General features: G+C 38.2%; 1 protein-coding gene across 2 annotated transcripts in view; it reads left to right on the top strand.

Moving 5' to 3' along the window:
• The first annotated feature begins 618 nt into the window (after positions 1 to 618).
• TAFA5 (TAFA chemokine like family member 5) overlaps positions 619 to 18493 on the top strand; it is a 396426-nt gene continuing 378551 nt past the window's right edge. Inside the window, exon 1 of one of the 2 annotated variants that reach the window (XR_013340007.1) lies at positions 619 to 1238. Coding sequence is in view for 1 of the 2 variants with exons in the window: in XM_077783423.1 (XP_077639549.1) it covers positions 1127 to 1238 (112 nt within the window). In the remaining variant the exon portion in view is untranslated. The remainder of the gene's footprint in view (positions 1239 to 18493) is intronic. The other variant, XM_077783423.1, reaches the window with a different exon arrangement.

Here is an 18493-nt window from a genome sequence, read left to right on the forward strand (position 1 = left end):
CTGTGGCCGGAGCCGGCTGTACCCCGCCGAGACACAGCTCGCCCCGCGGGCCCTGCCCGCCGCCCAGCAGGGCTGGCAGCCGCCTCCGCGGGCACAGGGACAGTCGCCCCGCGGCTCCTCCCCGAACCCGGCGGGCGCCGCCCGTGGAAGGGAGCCGGGCGGGGGGCGACGCGAGCCCCGGGGCGGGCGCGCTGCCCCGGCGGGGACGCGCGAGCGGAGCGGCGGGCGGGAGGGAAGGAGCGCTCTGCGCGGAGCGCTGAGCACCTGTGGGCGTGACCGCCGGCCCCCTCCGCCTCCTCCCGCTTCCCGTTACTTGAAGGGGCAGCGCCGCTGTAGCGGCAGAGCCCGAGAGCGGAGCGGGCAGCGCGCGGAGCGGAGGAGGGCGCGCCGCCGACCCTTCGCCCGAAGTGTCCCGGCCGCATCCCGCCGTGGAGCAGCAGGAGCGGTGGTGAGGGGCGCTCAGGCTGGACAGGCCCTGGGGCGCCGGCGCTGTCCTCGCCCTGCGGGCGCCGGGCCGGGGCGCGGATCGCCCTCTCTGCGCGGAGCTGCCCGGCGGAGCCCTGCCCGGCCCTCGCCCCTCGGTGGCCCCCGCGGCCATGCTGGCCTGGGCCGGGGGGCGGCGGTGCCCTGAGCGGGGGTCGCCGTAGAGCCGCGGGCGGGCGGCGGAGGCGCCGCGTTAGCAGCGCCGGGGCCCGCGCTGCGCCTGCGGGGCTGCCCCCGCGGAGGGGACGGCAGGGGGAAGGACAGCCCGCGGAACAACTTCTGCAAATTAAAACAGAAAAGAATAAAAAAAGAGGCTCGTTCGTGGGACATCTTCGAAGCTCAGTACCACGCGAGGCATCCCAGCCGCAGTGAAACCCTCCATGCTGGTGCATCCCACCACAGTGACAGGAGCAAAGCTGGCTGTGGCCGCTGTTCCCAAGCCCCGCGTGCATTAGAGTCGTTAGAGTCGCCTTGGCTTTGTGGCTGGAAGATGATCCCTGCAACAGGACCATGCTGATGATGAACAGCAGAGTCGCTGGAAGATGCCTTCCTTGAGGATTACACGTGGAGCGAGGCCATCAGTCAAGGGGAGAGCTGGCTGGTGAAACTGTCTGACTTTACCCCCACCGGGGAAGTGGCTTCAATGGCTCCATCTCCCAGGAGAAGCAGTAGGAAAGATGCCAGCGCCTTGCCAAGCATGTCCTCAACTTTCTGGGCTATCATGATCCTGGCTAGTCTCCTAATCGCTTACTGCAGTAAGTACATATTTGTCCTGATGCTTTTGCTGAGCATAAATCCACACCCTTCCCATGTGAGGTAGCACTTCAGGTGAAGGCCAAGCTCTGAAGCTGGCGGGCACAGGTACTGTGCCTTGGACTTGCCCCTCAGCACATCTTCTCCCACTCCCCTATGGCAAAGCAGGTAGACTGGCACTTTAATACTGCTGCATCTCAGAAGAGTGAGATGTCCTTAGGTTGTAGATGTGGCATTTCCAGTCCAAATCTAATTCGAAAATCTCTTGGATTTTAGAAACAAACTTTCTAGCGGTAGTAGCCCTGATCCACTGTTCACTATTTATTGTCAGATGTTACCAGATTCATCTGAGGCTGTTCCCTCCACATAGATGCTCTTCTAACTCTGTCCACCATGAAGGGACAGCTGGTTTGCTTATGTTCATTCTTTTAGGAAGCACATACTTCATCAAGTGACAGATGTCTTAACATCCCTGGGATCATATGTGATCCTCTGAAATTCCACAGGAGCAAATCTTGGCACTTTCTTAGCATATCCTCAGCAGTTTAGTAAGTCCGTGTTGCCAGTTTTAGAGCTGCACCTCAGGTTGTCAGTAGAGTTTTTATATTCTTTTTTCAGGCTTGATAGATTTTCCATTAATTCAAGGGTTGCAGATAAGGTATCTGTAAGAATCAAGTACTTGGACTATAAATACTTTTAAAGGTCTTTTTTTTTCCTGCTTTTTTGTTTGTTTTTGGTCACTTTTGTTTGTTTTTCTTTCAAGCAGTTACATAATGTAAATGAAGTTAATGCCCACACCTCGTTAGGGAATGCAAGTTAGTCCACCAGAGGAGGAAACTTGCAAAGAGAATAGAAAAAGCAGTTTTTACGCTATAATAATAATAAAAAACGAAACACAATTTATCAGGAAGGACCCACACAGCTTTGCCAAAATGAATCTACACTGTATTTTCACACCCTGAGCTGAATGGGGTCTGAATTTACCCATGGTGCATATTGCTCTCATTAGCTGTAGCATAAAAGATTTTGTACTAGGCTTGTCTTGTTGAGCTGTAATAGGTGTAGGCTATGATGAATAGAAAATAGATGCTGGTTTGCAGGAGCATACCTGCTGCATTTCTTAACCCTCTATTCCATTTCCTCCAACTGTATTGCACTGACCATTTTTCTATGTATGTGTTTTGGGGTTTTTTTTTGAAACAAGATTGTAACTGTTTAGGAGAACCTTTAATCTACTTCTGTTTTGCATATTACAGGGGTCCTTTATACTGATGACACTGAAAGTGAATTATGCCAAAAATAATAACATATTTTGGAGGGTTTTTTTTTTTTTTTGTAATTTAGCACATTTTGCATTACACTTCTCACTAATAAATTATATTAAACAGTTTATACTTTAAATAATATAACTTTGTACATAATGCTGTATTCAATGTGGTAATGTAGAGGATATACTAAACAACATAGTTGGTTGTAAAATAATATATTGTATCATGGGAGTGCATATTACGGAATGGATAGTTCAAGTGCAAAGGGAATTCAGTTTGGTATTAGTGATAGGAAATGTTTTGTTAAGTTTGTGTTAGAAGTGTCCACTGTCAGAGGCTGCTTATGAGACTATGTAAGATCCTCTGTGCATAATTCTAACCATCAACTCTGACACTTTAAAAATTACTTATTTTCAGATATGAGAATTTTGACAGTGTTTTATCCTAAGGAATGTAGTCATCCATTTGAATTGTTACATATTGTTTAAATTGAACATAATTGTTTCATTGTTTATTTTTTGCATTGTTTACTGATGAAAAATGCAAATATTGGCTGATAATCTGAAGGCATTTTCTAGTGTGCTTAAAGATCAGTTTCTAATTATTTCTTTCAGCCAGTGTAGTTGGTGTTCCTCAAATATGTAGTACACTCTTCATTTCATATAGCACTGAAAGGCACCATGCTGCTTAAAATATGCAGTGTCAAAACACTCCACCATTTATGTAATACTTCACTGATTTGACAATTGCAATTCCAAATGTTAATGAAGCATCATGAACATTTTCTCTAGTGGTAGTATTTGAGACATTGAAAAAAAAAATGGTTTATGCTCTGTGAAAAATCAAGATTTAAAAAAGTGAAGCTATTTCTAGGTAAAGCAGCACTTCAGATTTTATGAAGTCTCAAAAATCAGCTAGAGTTTAATCAGCCTTTTTTTCATCTGATGCCTCTTTTTGAAGAAAAGCACATTTGGGGGGTATGTGATAACTTTTAAAAATGCTTTAAAATAACAGGATTGCCATATTTCTTAGGAAGTAAAAGGAAATATTTTGACTATGTAAGGTGGTCTCTATTTTTCCCCACACCTTATTGTCAGGTATATGGATGTATAACAATAAAAGTGAATATATTATCAAACTAATTTCAGGAACCTAATATTTTATTATCTTATTGTATCATTCTACTGAAAACAAACCCTGCAGCCTCCAAAACAAAATCTGGAAAATAGCTTTTACATTTTTCCTTTCTTAATAGCACTGTAAATGCAATTTTTGATGTATCTTGCCTATTTCTATTTTTAATCTGTTAGTCTGACAAAGCTTATTTCTGAATCAATTATTTGAACATTGCTTCTCCTTTTAATTACTTCGTGAATCTTTGTTTCTGGAAGTGTATTTGTTGTACAAATGTAGTCATCCCTATTACTGTGAGCAATCAGTAAACACCATACTTTAAGTTCCACTTTGCAGATAAACATATTTATAAAGAATGTTCTGGATGTACATGTACAACCCATTAGACTTTCAGTTATCCTTTAGTATATGAAGCCAAATTATGTTCCTATTGATGTGGTAAAATGATAAACTGATAATTTTTTTCTTTCTTAAATGTTTAGATTATACTTAGGGGTAATGGCTCCATCCTATGGTGGAAGAGAAACCTGCATCAAATCAATTAGGTTAGTTGCTATAGTGATAAATATAATGTAATATTCTGCATCTGAAGGAAAATGGTCTGATTTGAAAGGCTCTCAACAGGGGAAGACAAAACCAAAGTAGTATAAATCGGCTGTTTATGGTCCTTGGTGTGACCAACAAGGAGTTATTTTACTAAGCAGAAGCATAATTAAATGCAAAAACAGCCTCAGAAGGCTTTCCTGGTAGAGGGTGGCCACCTTCATGGCAATTCAGAATTAAGAGTTGTTTTTGATTCCAGACATGTATCTTGCATACTTGCCTAATAAACAGTAGTAAACCAGAGAGAAGTACCTACAGTGAATACCTCACATAGTGTCTTTTATTGTTGTAAAGGTAAAATGAATAGGTTTGTTATAATGGTTTTTTGAAATTCTTTATAACTGGAGTATGTATTTCTGTTCATCCTAGAAAGTTTTGTCAAAATAAGGAAGTTCTACGTGGTATCACATCTACATGCTACATTAGGAATCTAACATAGTTTTGATTTGGACCTACTTTTTAGTACGTTTATTCAGTTGACTTTGCTATAAATACTAAAAAGCTTTTTATATGTAAATGATAACTTTTTAAGCAATATAGGAATCAGCTTTTAGCAAAGTTATGGCAGTTACAAGCTTTTACTTTTCCTTTTTTGTACTTTTCTAAGCCTAATCAGTTGAACGCTAGAGCCCTGTACTGTTCCATTAAGGTAATACATCTGAGGGTGAGTAAATGGGTTTTTTTGAATGGGTACCAAAACTGAATGGTACTTGGAACATTGACCTCCATACTTTGAGTACAGTGTATGGAAGAGAGCAGTATGAAAACCAGCATTTATGCTTATTACTGATGATAGTAGGAGAAAAGAATCTAAAAGTCCAGAATGCAAAGTATTTCCCGTAACATAATACAGAGATAATTTTGCTATTGCTGAGCAGGGCTTACACAGAGCCAAGGCCTTTTCTGCTTTCCTTATTGCCACACTGGCAAGGAAACTGCAGGTACATGGCAGGTTAGGAGGAGACACAGTCAGGGCAGGTGACCCCTATTAACCAAAGGGATGTTCCAGACCATGTGCCATCATGCTTGGTATATGAAATGGGGGGTAGAAGGAGGGGAGGTTCGTAGTGATGGTGTTCTTCTTCCAAGTCATTGTTACACTTGATGGAGCCCTGCTTTCCTGGAGACAGCTGAACACCTGCTTGCCCATGGGAAGGGATGAATTAATTTCTGGTTTTGCTTTGCCTGTGTGCATGACTTTTGCTTTCCCTATTAAACTTTCTCTCAACCTATGCATTTTCTAGCTTTTACCTTTCTGATTCTTTCCCCAGTCTTGCTCGTGGGGAGTGAGTGAGCAGCTGCCTGGGGCTGGGTTCCTGGATGGAGTTAAAACATTAAAAAATATTATATGAATTTATATTATATTAGCTTTTATTAAATTGAGATCCTGCTACATATTGGGTAGACATGGCTCATTTGAGAAATACCTTTTCATTGTCCTGTTCTAGAGTTGCTCTCTGTCTAAAAGACATGGGCTACTATGATCTTCAGGTCTTATTATTTCCTTTTTTGAGACTGACAGCAGGAATGGTAATTAACTGTGACTGTCATCTAGCCACTTCTACAACAGGGGCTACTATGTCATCATGCATAGGCTACTGAACAGCTGTTAGATGGTAAATGGTTACTGCCCATTTATGTTGGATGCAAACAAGTCAGCTCTGAGTGAAAGCCTACAGCTCCTGTTATTGATCTGTTGTCATTCAGGTCCCTTCTGTTTTCAAAACTGAAAACCACAGATTTTTTAAAAAATCTGTTTACCTGATCTGTAACTGTATTATATTTTCTGCAAGAATTACTCTGTATGTGTTTTTTCCCAAACTCTGCAGGATGTGACATAGAGAGCAACTGTTCTAAGTCAACTTTTTTCAGTCTAAATTGTATATAGAAAGGAAAAACAATGCCTTTATTACATTAAATAGGAAAAGTAAAATATTAAAATTATGTTTCTTTGTGTACTGTCCCAGTTGCTCCTTTTGAGGCAGACTCAATTTTTGTGATAAAACCAGTGCTTAGAACTTGATGGCTTCTACAACAATACTACCTGTCAATGTGAGTACAAAATTGACACTGAGGTTGTCTCACCCGTTGTGTTGTAGTCTGTCCAGATGATGTATTACATAGAAATCCTTGGCATCAACATAAGAAATGTCTTCTTACTGCTTTGAATATTGAATTTGATGCGTTAAAGCCTAAGTAAGCACCATTGCAATTTCTCAAATGTGTTTGATTTTGGCAATTCATACTTCCATTGCAAGTATAACCACTGATGATGGATAATGGGAAGTAGGTAGGGAGGAGAAACTAGAAGAAAATGGATATTTTCAATTAAATATGTGTTTGAGAAATATTCTATGTCTTTCAGCAGGATTTACAGGACAGAGATTGAGACCTCTTTGACAGTTGGTTTTTTTTTTTTTGTGCTCTTTATGTAATGTACTATTTTTTTCTTACCATATACTATGAAAACAGTACTGGGGCCATGGAGTAAGGGTCTGCTGCTCCAGCTAGGGGTGTAAGCATGAGATGGATTAGATTTTCTTTTACTGGGGTCCTGTTAATCTTTTGGTCTTTCCTTGCTGACGCCACTGAGGAAGTAGTAGAAAGACCTTCACTGAGGCTAGCCCTTAGGGATCAGTATTTTCCCACTCATTCTTCTCTACTCAAAGGGGATGGTATGAAATATCTGTTTTTAAGGTGTAATTTAGTGCTTTCTTAGAGAGTGCTCTAACTGTAAGGCTATTACATGAAAAAAACCCACACTGACAGCTAGTCCAGCATCTGGCATGTCAAATATTGTTTATTAGAGGTGTGCATTGAATGTTGTCAATAACTCAAAAACTTGGATACTGAGCTTCATATAGAAGTGTTAGATACATAGGCAAATCCAGGCAGGTTTGATTAGCCATAATCTTCCTGGTCTGCATATTCTTTGTTGCTAAATTCAAACTAGAATGTTTCTACGCTTGATCTCATGTTTGATCAGGTGTGCTGTTCCACTGCTGGGCTGGGAATCTATTTTTTTTTCCCTGTGTTTAAATCTAAGTTAGACTGCTTTTTGGACAGATGGTTGGCAAATTTGCTTATTGTCAATGTTTTGAAAGTCATCTCTTCATGCATTTATGTTAGCCCTACAAATAGGAAAATTTATGGGGTGACTATTTGAAAATATATGAACCATATTTAGACTATGTTTTCCAATACTTTTGGTATAGAGGTTTATTTCAAAGTTTGTGCATGTTTTTCAAAAAAGGGCTGTTCATGAATAAAATGGTAGAGGGTTTTGCATTTATGTGATGATCTTTGGATCTCTTCCAAACTCTGTGGCCTGTTTTTATCTCTGAATGGACTGCTTCTTCAAACACTGGATTGCTCTCAGATAAGAGGAAATCATCTAACTGGAGTGAGGAGTATGACTATTTTTTAAAAGGGTCTCTGAGCAGCAACCCCTCTGCGTTTCTCCTGAATAGCATCCAGTTACTGAATATCATCTGTGCTTTTGTATGTTCTAACACTTCTCTTTGTTGCCTGTGGAGCAGTACAGCAATAAGGAAGTTGCTTTTCTAGAAGAATGTGTTATTTATTTTGCCAAATTGTATCTTGTTGTTGGACAAAATAAAAATTATATGTAGAGAGACCTTAAATTTTTCTTGTTACAGTGCCCTTCAAGGCTGTAGGTTGGTATTTATAGTTCTGATGGTTTTTTAGTTTGTTTATATATGTTTGTTTATTTTGTATATTTCTGCCTTGTAAAATGTTATGTGATGGAAAGGACCTTTAATGGTCAGCTAGTCCCAAACCCCCTGCCATGGTCAGGGCCACCTTCCTCTAGACCAGGTTGCTCAGAGCCCCATTCAGCCTGACATTGAACAGTTCCAGGGATGAAAACTTTACTGAGCAACCTGTTCCGGTTTCTCAATGCACTCACGTTAAAGAGGTTCATCCTAATATCTAATCTAAACCTCCCTCTTTCAATTTGAAGCTACTAATGCTTTGAAATATTGCCCCTTATCCTATCACTAAATGGCCAAATAAAACGTCCTGCTCTTAGGCTATGTTATTCTCTTGCAGCCTGCGTTAACTCATGCCTTTATCTGACCTTTGGCTTCAAGAATCCTCCTCCACTGTTATACCCTGCTCTTCCAACAGGACAGTGTTTTAACAGGGCAGGATCCTATGATGTTTTTAGGATCACATACCTTACATAATAAAACATCCTTCTGCCTTTGCCTGCAACTGACAGTAACAATTTATATGCTATGACCCCATTGTTCATTCTGGTGTTTGGAAGGTCTGGTACTGGAAATGCCTCTGTTTTTGTTTTGTGTGGAGGTTAATTCCAGAACATGGTTAACAGGTGTGTCCTGTTTGTATTTTCTGTACCAGAAACAGCCCAGAGTAAAAGCACAGAACAGAATGCCTAGAAGATTGGAAATATTTCAGATAGAAAGTTTTAGTTATTGAGTTAATTCCTGTTTTTTCATCCATTGTAGGGGAGAATTATACTGACCAACTTTAAGCATAACTTTAGAACCTGATGATTCTGTTGTGTCATCTGAGAGAAGGGTCCTTAATTCTTACAGAAAGGAGAAACCACTACATATGGAAAAAAACCACTACATATTAAATGAAGTTTAACAGAAAGTACAAGGGAGTTCTTGCTAGTCCTAGTATAATTTGTGGTGGTTTTGACCTTTGCTCTTGGATTTTTTTTTTTTTTTAAATTATCTTATAATGCTGATCTTGACAAATGTGTTCTAAGAGATGATACACTGACAAATAGAGATACCTTTAACCCTGAATACCTCTATCACTTCATGCTTTCAGCTGTCAATATTCCTTTTAGTGGATATTTAATTTTTCCATTGAATAGACCAGTGCAAAGTTTGGTAGAACATCTTATCCTGATGACTGAAGTGGGTTTAATCTAAGCATTGCACTGTTCATTAAATGGCTCAGTTGAATGTAGAAATGTTGAAATGCGGTGGGAACAGTGGCTTCTGGCACTTCTGGTGGACCCAGAGGAAGCACACAGAAGTGATCAGGGGGCTTAAGCCTATGGAGATCAGTAGAGAGAGATGGAATTATTCAGCCTGGAGAAGAGAAAGCTTCGGGAATGCCTTAGTTACAACCTTGCAGTATATCAAGGGGGCTTGTGAGAAAGATGGGGAGAGATGTTTTACCAGAACCTGTAGCGACGGGACAAAGAACAATAGTTTAAACTGAAAGAAAGTAGATTCACATGGGACATAAGAAGTCTTTTACTGTGAGTGTGGTGAGACACTGGCACAAGTTGCCCAGAGAAGCTGTGGATGCCCAGTCCCTAGAAGTGTTCAAGATCAGGCTGGTTGGGGCTTTGAGCAACCTAGTCTAGTGGAAGGTTCCCCCGCCAATGGTAGTGGGGACTGGAACTAGATAATATTAAAGGGTCCCTTCCAACCCAAACCAGTCTATGACTTTTCTTTCTCTAAATTAAACAAATACAAGTGTAACAGATATTGAAAATTTGCCTGTTACTGATAACATTCTCTTGGATTACTGAAGGGATTCACTAGTTTCTTGTCTTTTGAGCCAAAAGGAACCTTCTACTTAATTAGACCTTGAGTAGACGCTTTTCTTGTGTGCAACCTAAAAGAAATGTGGCTGTTTTTATTATTTACTTTGCATACTGAACAAATTCCAATGTAGTTCTCTTTATCAGCTTGAATCATAAAAAATGGAAAATTCATTCCTGACTTGAACTAATGTAATGACCTGAATTATTATTGAAAATAATTATGTTGAAAAATATCAGAAAATTTTTACAGAGATTTCTACTGTCAGTAATGCTCTACTGAACATTCATTCTAGGGTGAGAGTATACATGGTTATGTGCTCAGTAAAAAAAAAAAAAACAAAAAAGTATTTAAAATAAGAATAAGAGGCTTTAAAATTTGATATTTGATTTGAAAGGCAATAATTTTGATGTAATTACCTGCTCTAAAGCATTTGATCTAACATGTGCTTGCAGAGCATAATATCTGGAATAATGATTCTTCTAAGATATAATTTTAAAGAACATTCACAGATATTTTAATTTTAAGTTATCAGCTCCAGCCAGAAAACAAACAAACAAAACCAGCAAACCCAAATAGAAATTTTCTGAAAGTCAGATCCTTATTGATTAAAAGAAACAGCTGACAAATAATTTCATCTGAACAGGATGGATCTTTCCTTACTTTAGATTTCTGCAGTATAGTCATCTATATTTACCATAATCTCATTTTAAAGTCAGTGCAAGCATAAACATTTTCACAGTGCAGTTCATGTGACCTTTTAAAAATACATGATAGAGATTAGAGTTTGATGTAAATTGTGCTGCAGAAGTGCTTGTTTTTGTTGGCAGATAGACAACTTGCTATGATTTTAACATGAATGTTATCACATTAATCCAGTCCATCATTACAGCATCTTTAGGATGTTGCTCTTCCTATTTCCAAGGCCCACATTTAATATTAAAATGCCTTAAAAAAATCAAGTAACTGCTTCAGTATTTCTATAAGAAAGGAAAACACAGAAAAATGGGCTTGTGATACACACTGATTAAGACTGTAGGCCAAGGTATTGAATTTATGCAGCAAAGGATTTGTACAATTCGAGGGATGTAGTTGGCATAAATTACTGGGATTTTCTGAAGACATCTTTGCAAACAGTTTTAATCCCAAATATTTTTTGCAATGTTTTTTGTTACTGTAAGTTCTTCAGTTTCTTTGCCAGTACTGTCACACTCTGAACACTCAAAAAATACCGTCTTGCCCCAGGATCTGGAACCTATGTGAATTTCAGTGTGTACCAAAGGTTATCAGCTGTACCATTCCTTTTTTCTTTTTTAAGTCTCTTCCATATGAAACAATATTGAACACATTTTCACTATGCAAACTTTTATAGTGTGGTTAAAACATTTGAAACACCTTCATCTACTACTGACTTAGGTAAGGAAAGGTTTAAAGGTGAACAATTTGTACATGTTTATATGAAGCTGCAGGGGCAAACAAAACCTGAAATGCTTACCTTGAATATAAAAGCAGATATGAAGAAAATAAAAGTTTAGTATGAAAAATGTTATGTGGTTATTTTTGAGAGGATATTGGGCTTTATGACCCGAGATGTTCCTCCAGTTCTCCATTCTTCAGTGTAAGTGCTATTTCTACAGTCCTTTTCACCTGGAGATATTTGTTACCTTCAATAGCTCATTGTTTCATGAATATGTTTTTGTTCAAGGAATATATTGCTTTCTACCTTTTTTCACAGTAAATATATCTTCATGAATTCTTTGTCTTAAAGATGTTCAGTTCTGTTTGTACTGCCTGTAACTAGAGATCCCTACCTTAATCCTGTCTACAAATATAGAATGCCTTACTCGTCATGTTTTTGAAATGGTATTCTCCAATTTAGTATTCTCACTAAAAGACCCCAAATGTTGTTCCCCCTCCACCCCACCTTCTGGTGAAGGCACAAAACATTATGGGTTCGGAGAAGAACAATTTATTCAAAACAGAAATGAGAAAAGTGAATAGTGACAGCAACAATGGTAATAAAAGTGTGCAAAAGAGAATGATTAATGTACAAAAATGTTCACTGTGGACTCTATGAGAATAAACAAGACCTGACAGTTCCCCTGCCATGTTTTCTTGACCAGAAGGAACTTCTTCTCCTGGTAATGACCTCAGGTGATACGCAATAATCTCTCTGTCCTAGGCATGCCCCCTCCCAGCTACTGCTAAAAATTAGCCCTGACATTTGATGGCAATGTAGGTATGCATTGGCATATTGTAGGTAGACAATGGAATATTCTTTGGCATAAATATTATACTGGCTTCATAGGATTGACATTGTAGTCACAATAAGTGGTATTAAGAATCATTGTCTATTGCTTTCTCTGATAATTAATCTCTTTATAGAGGAAAAGGATGTGCTTTAGAATCCTCAACTTCACAGAGTGAAACTAATCTTTTCTCATAGTATTTTAATTTAAGCATTGACACAAATATCAAATTATGCACCTGTCTAGTTTTCTTAGTAAATTTCCTGTAAATTATATGGGGTTTTTTTGTCTTCTTCAAAGAACACAAGAAAAAATCTCCTACAGTATCTAATTAGAGCACATTTCCAATATATTTCACTACCTTTCTTTTCACTGTTTATAATAAATGAGAAACATTTCCTTCCTGAAGGCTTATTTCTGAATTAAGTGTTCAGTGTTGGTATCGAGTTCCAATAGTAGTTTTCTATCTTCTGTATTTTTCAGTTTTGCTTCCTTATTTTTCTTATCTAAGGTCAGGTGAATTGCCCCTACTGTTTGTCTTGCCACTTTCTGAAGTGCTTTTCTGTTAGTTGGCATGACAGGTACTGCTATGTGAATCGCAGTTTGTCAGTGACTTCTCAGACAAATTAACTTGATATATGTGTAGAGAATTTTTCTCCCAAGTGCTAGATCTACAGAGATTTGAGAATCAAGCTTTTTTTATGTTGCTTTTTTTTTCTACATCAGGTTCTCTGAGCCCAATTATAGTCTGTGATACAGCATACTGTAGTCTTGAGTCTAAGTACCTTGTTAGAATTTAGTTTAAGTTTTTTTCTGCTATTTTCAATTATTTTGAAAGTATATTAAGCAACAGATATGATTATGCACAGAAGGTTGGTACTGAAGTACTGAGGAAAAAATATGCTTTCAGTTTCAATGTATGTAATTTGAACAAGACTTTTAGGTTGCCAGGATTCTGGAGGGCCCTTGTAGTTGTGATGGTTATGTATCAGTTGTCATGACAAGAGCCCCTGAATTTTAGATGGCTGTCAATATTACTGAGGTCCTGTGTGTTTCATGTGACAAAGGACACCTGTGGTTTGGCCGAATAGTATCCATTTTTCCAGGAACAGAAACAACTGTCTTAAAGGTGGGTGTCAGAAAGCTAAACTTAAATCATAGCTAATTGGTTTTGGTCTTTGTTTGAAGGTGATGGTGACATAAAGCATATGGAATGAGCTCTTCTGTAAAGTCAAACAGCAACATTTCTGAAGTATGATTTTGGCCAGTTTTGTGTTCTTACTTTGCTTCTGATTTACTCTTCTCAGTCTGTATTTCTATAAATTCATGTATTTAATGTAACAGTGTAACACTGTAGCTGAACTTAAATGATCAGAATATAGCATTTTTTCCCTTCATCTCTAAATCTTCACTTTTTTTCTTTCATGAAAGATCAGAGATAGTGCCATGAGTTGGGCATTGTTTCTTCTTCTGTTTCAATTTTTAATTTAACTTTATTTAGAAGGAAAAAATACACATTTAAAGAAATAATGGAGGAGTAAAATTCTGAGTTAAATCAGGTACATGTAATGGAGAACTGTTAGAGAAAATTCTGTCATTAAACAATGAAAGCTTCTGAATCTACACTGAGGCTTTTGTGTGTGTTGGTTGCTTTTCCTCTTACCTACATCTTCCTTATCTTATGGATATAACTTTTTTTTTCTCCTCCTGTCTTGGTCTCCTATTCAGTTCAACGTACTTTTGTGACAGACTTTCACAGTTTAGATAAAAACAAAATAAGCAGAGAGATGTACATATGAGAAGACCATTTGATACTCTGGATCATCCACTTTAGTTTTGCTTAATGAAAAAAAATGTGTCTCTCTCAGTCTTTCCCACCGGCCCCTGAGTCTGAAGCATCACTGCTAGTCAGGAGGCTGTACCTGCTGTGAGCACACACTTCTGCCTCCGTGCTCAATGCCAGAACTGTTGTAGTGCAGGAATTAAAGTGGTTGCAATCTGTCAAAATGTTCATTCCTACCTTTTGTAGTATTTTAGCTGAGAGACAGGAAAATCAAGATCTTACAGCATGTGTATTGGCAAATTCATTTACTTGCTGTGTACACTTAACAGGAATCTTGGCCGTAAGGCTCATGAAATGTTGCAGTGCTTGCATCTATAAGACACAATAGTGATAACCATAAAAGTGTATTTTCTCCTGCATTGAAAGTAGTTCTTGCTGGGACTGTTCTGAGATAGAATGCTTTTTTTTTGATACATTCAGCACCTACATATATTAACAGCTTATATTATTCCAGGAAAAATACCACTATGTTTATTTCCTAAAAACAAGGAATTTGAGCAAGTTTAAGTACACAAGATGAGGAATTATTTATTTTATGTAAAGAGTTGAAAAGCCTCTCTTTAAATCAATTGCAGATGATGAAAGGGTATTAATGGTGAAAAGGAAGACTTTTTTTTTTTTCTTTACTTGGTTTAAGATGACTAATATTGAAACAACACATTGGAATTTTGCAGTGGTGTCAGAGCCAGTGGAACTAACAAAGGAAGAAGGGCTTCCACATATGAAACACATGCAGATAATATCAAGATATATAGCAAATATATAGCAAACTCTCAATATGTCTTACTCTGTTGAAATTAAGTATACAGTGGTTTTGAAATAAACTAGATTTCTAAAGTAGCTATGAGGTATTGCTTTAAATGTGCTTTAATTCTCTGTTCATTTTAGTTTCTGTATCACATTTGAAATTTTTTTCATCTAAACGTGAAACTTTTATGAATACCAGAAATTAGTATCTTTTGTTCCTACAGCCTATTTTGGAGAGTGATTCTATCTGTACCAAATTCATGTACACATAGTATAAGCCTCATTTTATAGTAGATTTTCTTCCCCATTGCCCCATTTCTATCTGTACCAAGTCCATGTACACACAGCATAAGCCAAATTTTATAGATTTTCTTCCCCATTGCCTGACTAGATTCTATACAGATGAAAAAAACAGGTCTATGTAAGATCACACAGAATTACTAGAAAAGATTTTGGGCTCATCCAGTCCAACTTATGACCTTACACCACCTTGCCAACTAGACCTTGGCAGTAAGTGCCGTGTCCAGTGTTTTATTAAGCATCTCCAGGGATGGTGACTCCACCAGCGCTCTGGGCAGCCACTTCTAATGCCCAGACACTCCTTCTGTGAAGAACAGATGAATCTCAATTAATTCAAGAAGATGAATCTCAATTTTCCATTAAGAATATTGATTGTACCTTAACAACATGTTTTTAAACATGGCTTCGTTTTCTTCGTATGTTTTCAAAAACATTGAGAAAGAGTAATTGTAGTGTCCGATTTTTCAGAATAGGCATAACACAACTGCTATTTTTGCCTTTTATAAAATATTTACTACCTCAATGAACTTAAATATTATTATGACATATGTGAGCAGGAAATTTGGCTGGTAGATGATCAGACAAAAGAAACTAGTCTTTTTTTACACTTCAAATATGAGGTACAGACTAATTATGTCAAGCTTAAAAACATGTGTCAAAGAGTTTTATGGGCCCCATTACCTTTCAAGTTCATAAAACACTGCCAACAAGCATGCCTCTCTCTCCCCTTTGGAGAATAAATAGCTCAATTAATTTATAGGAGTGTTTCCATTTTGTGTGTAAAAGAAGAAAATGAAGGTAAAATTAATCTGAATAAATTGGATTTGTATTCTATTAATCTTGTGGGAATTAGTATCACGATGCTAATACCATCATAAAATTTTTGTTGCTTACACTTCATTGTGAAGAATGACAAACATCATTGTTTTCTTAGAATGGTAATGAGTACAGAAGTTACTTTCATGGACCAGTGTAGGTCTTTGAAAGTTTGAACTAATCTTTGTGGACATATTTATTACTCAGTTGGCTCTTTTGAATTTTGTCTCTTTTGAAGTTTCATTTCCACATAAAATCACAGTTCCTTCCTCCTTTCATACATGCAGAAATGATCTGGAGAAATGACTGACCAGTTCACCAGGACCAACCCATGCTTGGTAAGTTCCAGTAAGTCTTAGATGAAATCCAGGAAAACATTTTTTGATTCCATGGTATCTGAGCCAAAGATGAGGAAGAAAATATATCTTTGAAGCTGTGACCTGTTTTAATGCCACAAATGTATTTGTAAATGGAAATTATTCCAGAGAAAGGTTTTTTTGAGCACTTATGTCATGCTTCACGCATTGTTTTGGCCTTCCTGGACTCAGTTCTCACCACCTCTTCTCTAAACAGGAGATTTTTACAGAATTTGTTTATGTTCATATTTGGTGCAGGGTAGAGTTGAATGCTGTGTGTGTATTCTGCTTCTTGCACTTAGCAGATCTAGATCCTGATGAAAAGTAAATAGGAGAAGTGCAACCACTGTGAGAGTCTGAAGATGGTAGAAAAAATGAATGGTACTTTCCCATGTTTATGGTTTGAGGAAAATGGGCCGAGTAATTTCAGGCTTTTAGAGTTTGCTGTCTGCAACTGTCTTTGGGATGAAAGTTGGGAGTATTTGGAGATCAGCTATATCAAAGGTGCCAAGTCTATTAGAATTGATATGACTGTCTTCCTTTTCCCTACAATGCAGAGGTCATCCAGAAGAGCGACAGTGCTGTCTCAGGCTGGTGGCCTGGTCTGAAGCCCAGCTGACAGGTGGTGTTAGACAGAAGGGTTTTTTACTACTTTACTGAATATTTTGCTTAGAAAAAGGTGATCAGATTTTGGCTAGCAGCTGAGAACATGTCCAGCACTGAGACATCAAAGTGTTGCTTTAGTACTTTTAATGCTTGGCCAGCAGTCATAATCAAATGGCCAGTCTTTCTGAGTTACATAAATGTACGTTTCTGCACATGCACATTAAAACTTGGCATCTATGTCTTGTAACTGTGTTTACAGAAAAAAAGATACTTCACTACTTAGAAAATATTGTTTCAGATTCTCTACAGGAAAATAATTACAGGAAAATAATTACAGGAAAATAATTCGCTTGACCTCATTTCTAAAGAACAGTACACTTATTGAAATAGAAGAAAAGCTATTGATATTTTCTTTTACTGGATTGACATAAGAACAAAAAGAGTAGGGTAAGGCTTAATCTTCATTAAATCCCAGTGCATCTTTTGTTCCTCAACTATGTAATTCTTCACTTAGAAAAATGATGGTAAAAAAACCCATAATAATTTTGGGTACCTTGTTTCATTGATCAAGTTATTAGAACTTGCAATGAAAAAGAAATAATGATAGAAAGGAATGAAGTGGTAACTTTCTGTTTATACTTCAAGGCTCCCTTTTGCAAGAGTCTCCTGATACATTTAGGTAGCTTCTAGTCACAGCTACCAGTGAGTGACTGAAGAATTTATTCTAAGCTGCAGTTGTGTATTCATGACCACTAATATGTGTGAACAGAGCTACAGTTAGTAATTATAATTAATTTTCTCATTGAAAATTACTTAAAAGTATATGTAATTTTAATGCATTTTATTTCAATCCTTTGCTGGTAATTTTCAAACAATCTACTGGCAACATCAGTTAGTCCCAAAGTTGAAACCATTTTTTACTACAAATGCTGCGATTTTTTAAACAGCTGTTTCCCTTCCTGTTCTCCACATAGTAAAGTGTACAGCTGCGTCCTACTAAATGAAAAGTGTTAATAATTTTCTTTTACATATACAATCAGATATCTGTTGTAATAGTCTCTGTATGTAGAATTTGTTGTTTGGCTGGTTTCCTTAGTTTAGAACAAATTCTTTGATCATGGCATTTGCTACAGGATGAGCCTGGGATGTTTTGTGTTGAAGCATAGGGTCTAAGCAATACTTGAATAAGTAAATTTATTTAGGGTGAACATACCTCCTTTAGCATGCCTATTTAAATTGTACTGATATGTTATCTATGAGAAAAAGTGTAACACCAAGGGATGATTAGTGAAGACTGAGAATAGAATGGGATACCCTACAGTTAGATGAAGTACAGCATCATATGAGATTCATTGAGAAGATGATGGGAGGTAATGCTGCTTTTCCGTTTGGCCCTTGTGAGGGGGAGGGTCTGGCAGGGGCCACAAGGATGATTAGGGGTCTGGAGCATCTCTGTTATGAGGAAAGACTGTGGCAGCTGGGCCTGTTTAGTCTGGAGAAGGGCAGACTGAGAGGGGATCTCATCAAATATCTCAAAGGCCCATGCCAAGAGGATCTGCCAGATTTTCTTTCATGGTGCCCTAAGACAGGATGAGAAGCAATGAGAAGCAATGGCAATAAACTGAAAAACAAGATGTTCCACTTCAACGTGAGGCAGAACTTCACATCAGTGGTTGCAGAACCCTGGAACAGGATGCCCAGGGAAGTTATAAGAGACTCCCACTCTGGAGACATTCCAAACCCACCTGGACACATTCCTATATAACCTGCTCTAGGTGAC

The sequence above is a fragment of the Lonchura striata genome, chromosome 5 (genome assembly GCF_046129695.1).
Source record: "Lonchura striata isolate bLonStr1 chromosome 5, bLonStr1.mat, whole genome shotgun sequence".
In the NCBI taxonomy this organism is placed as follows: Eukaryota; Metazoa; Chordata; class Aves; order Passeriformes; family Estrildidae; genus Lonchura; species Lonchura striata.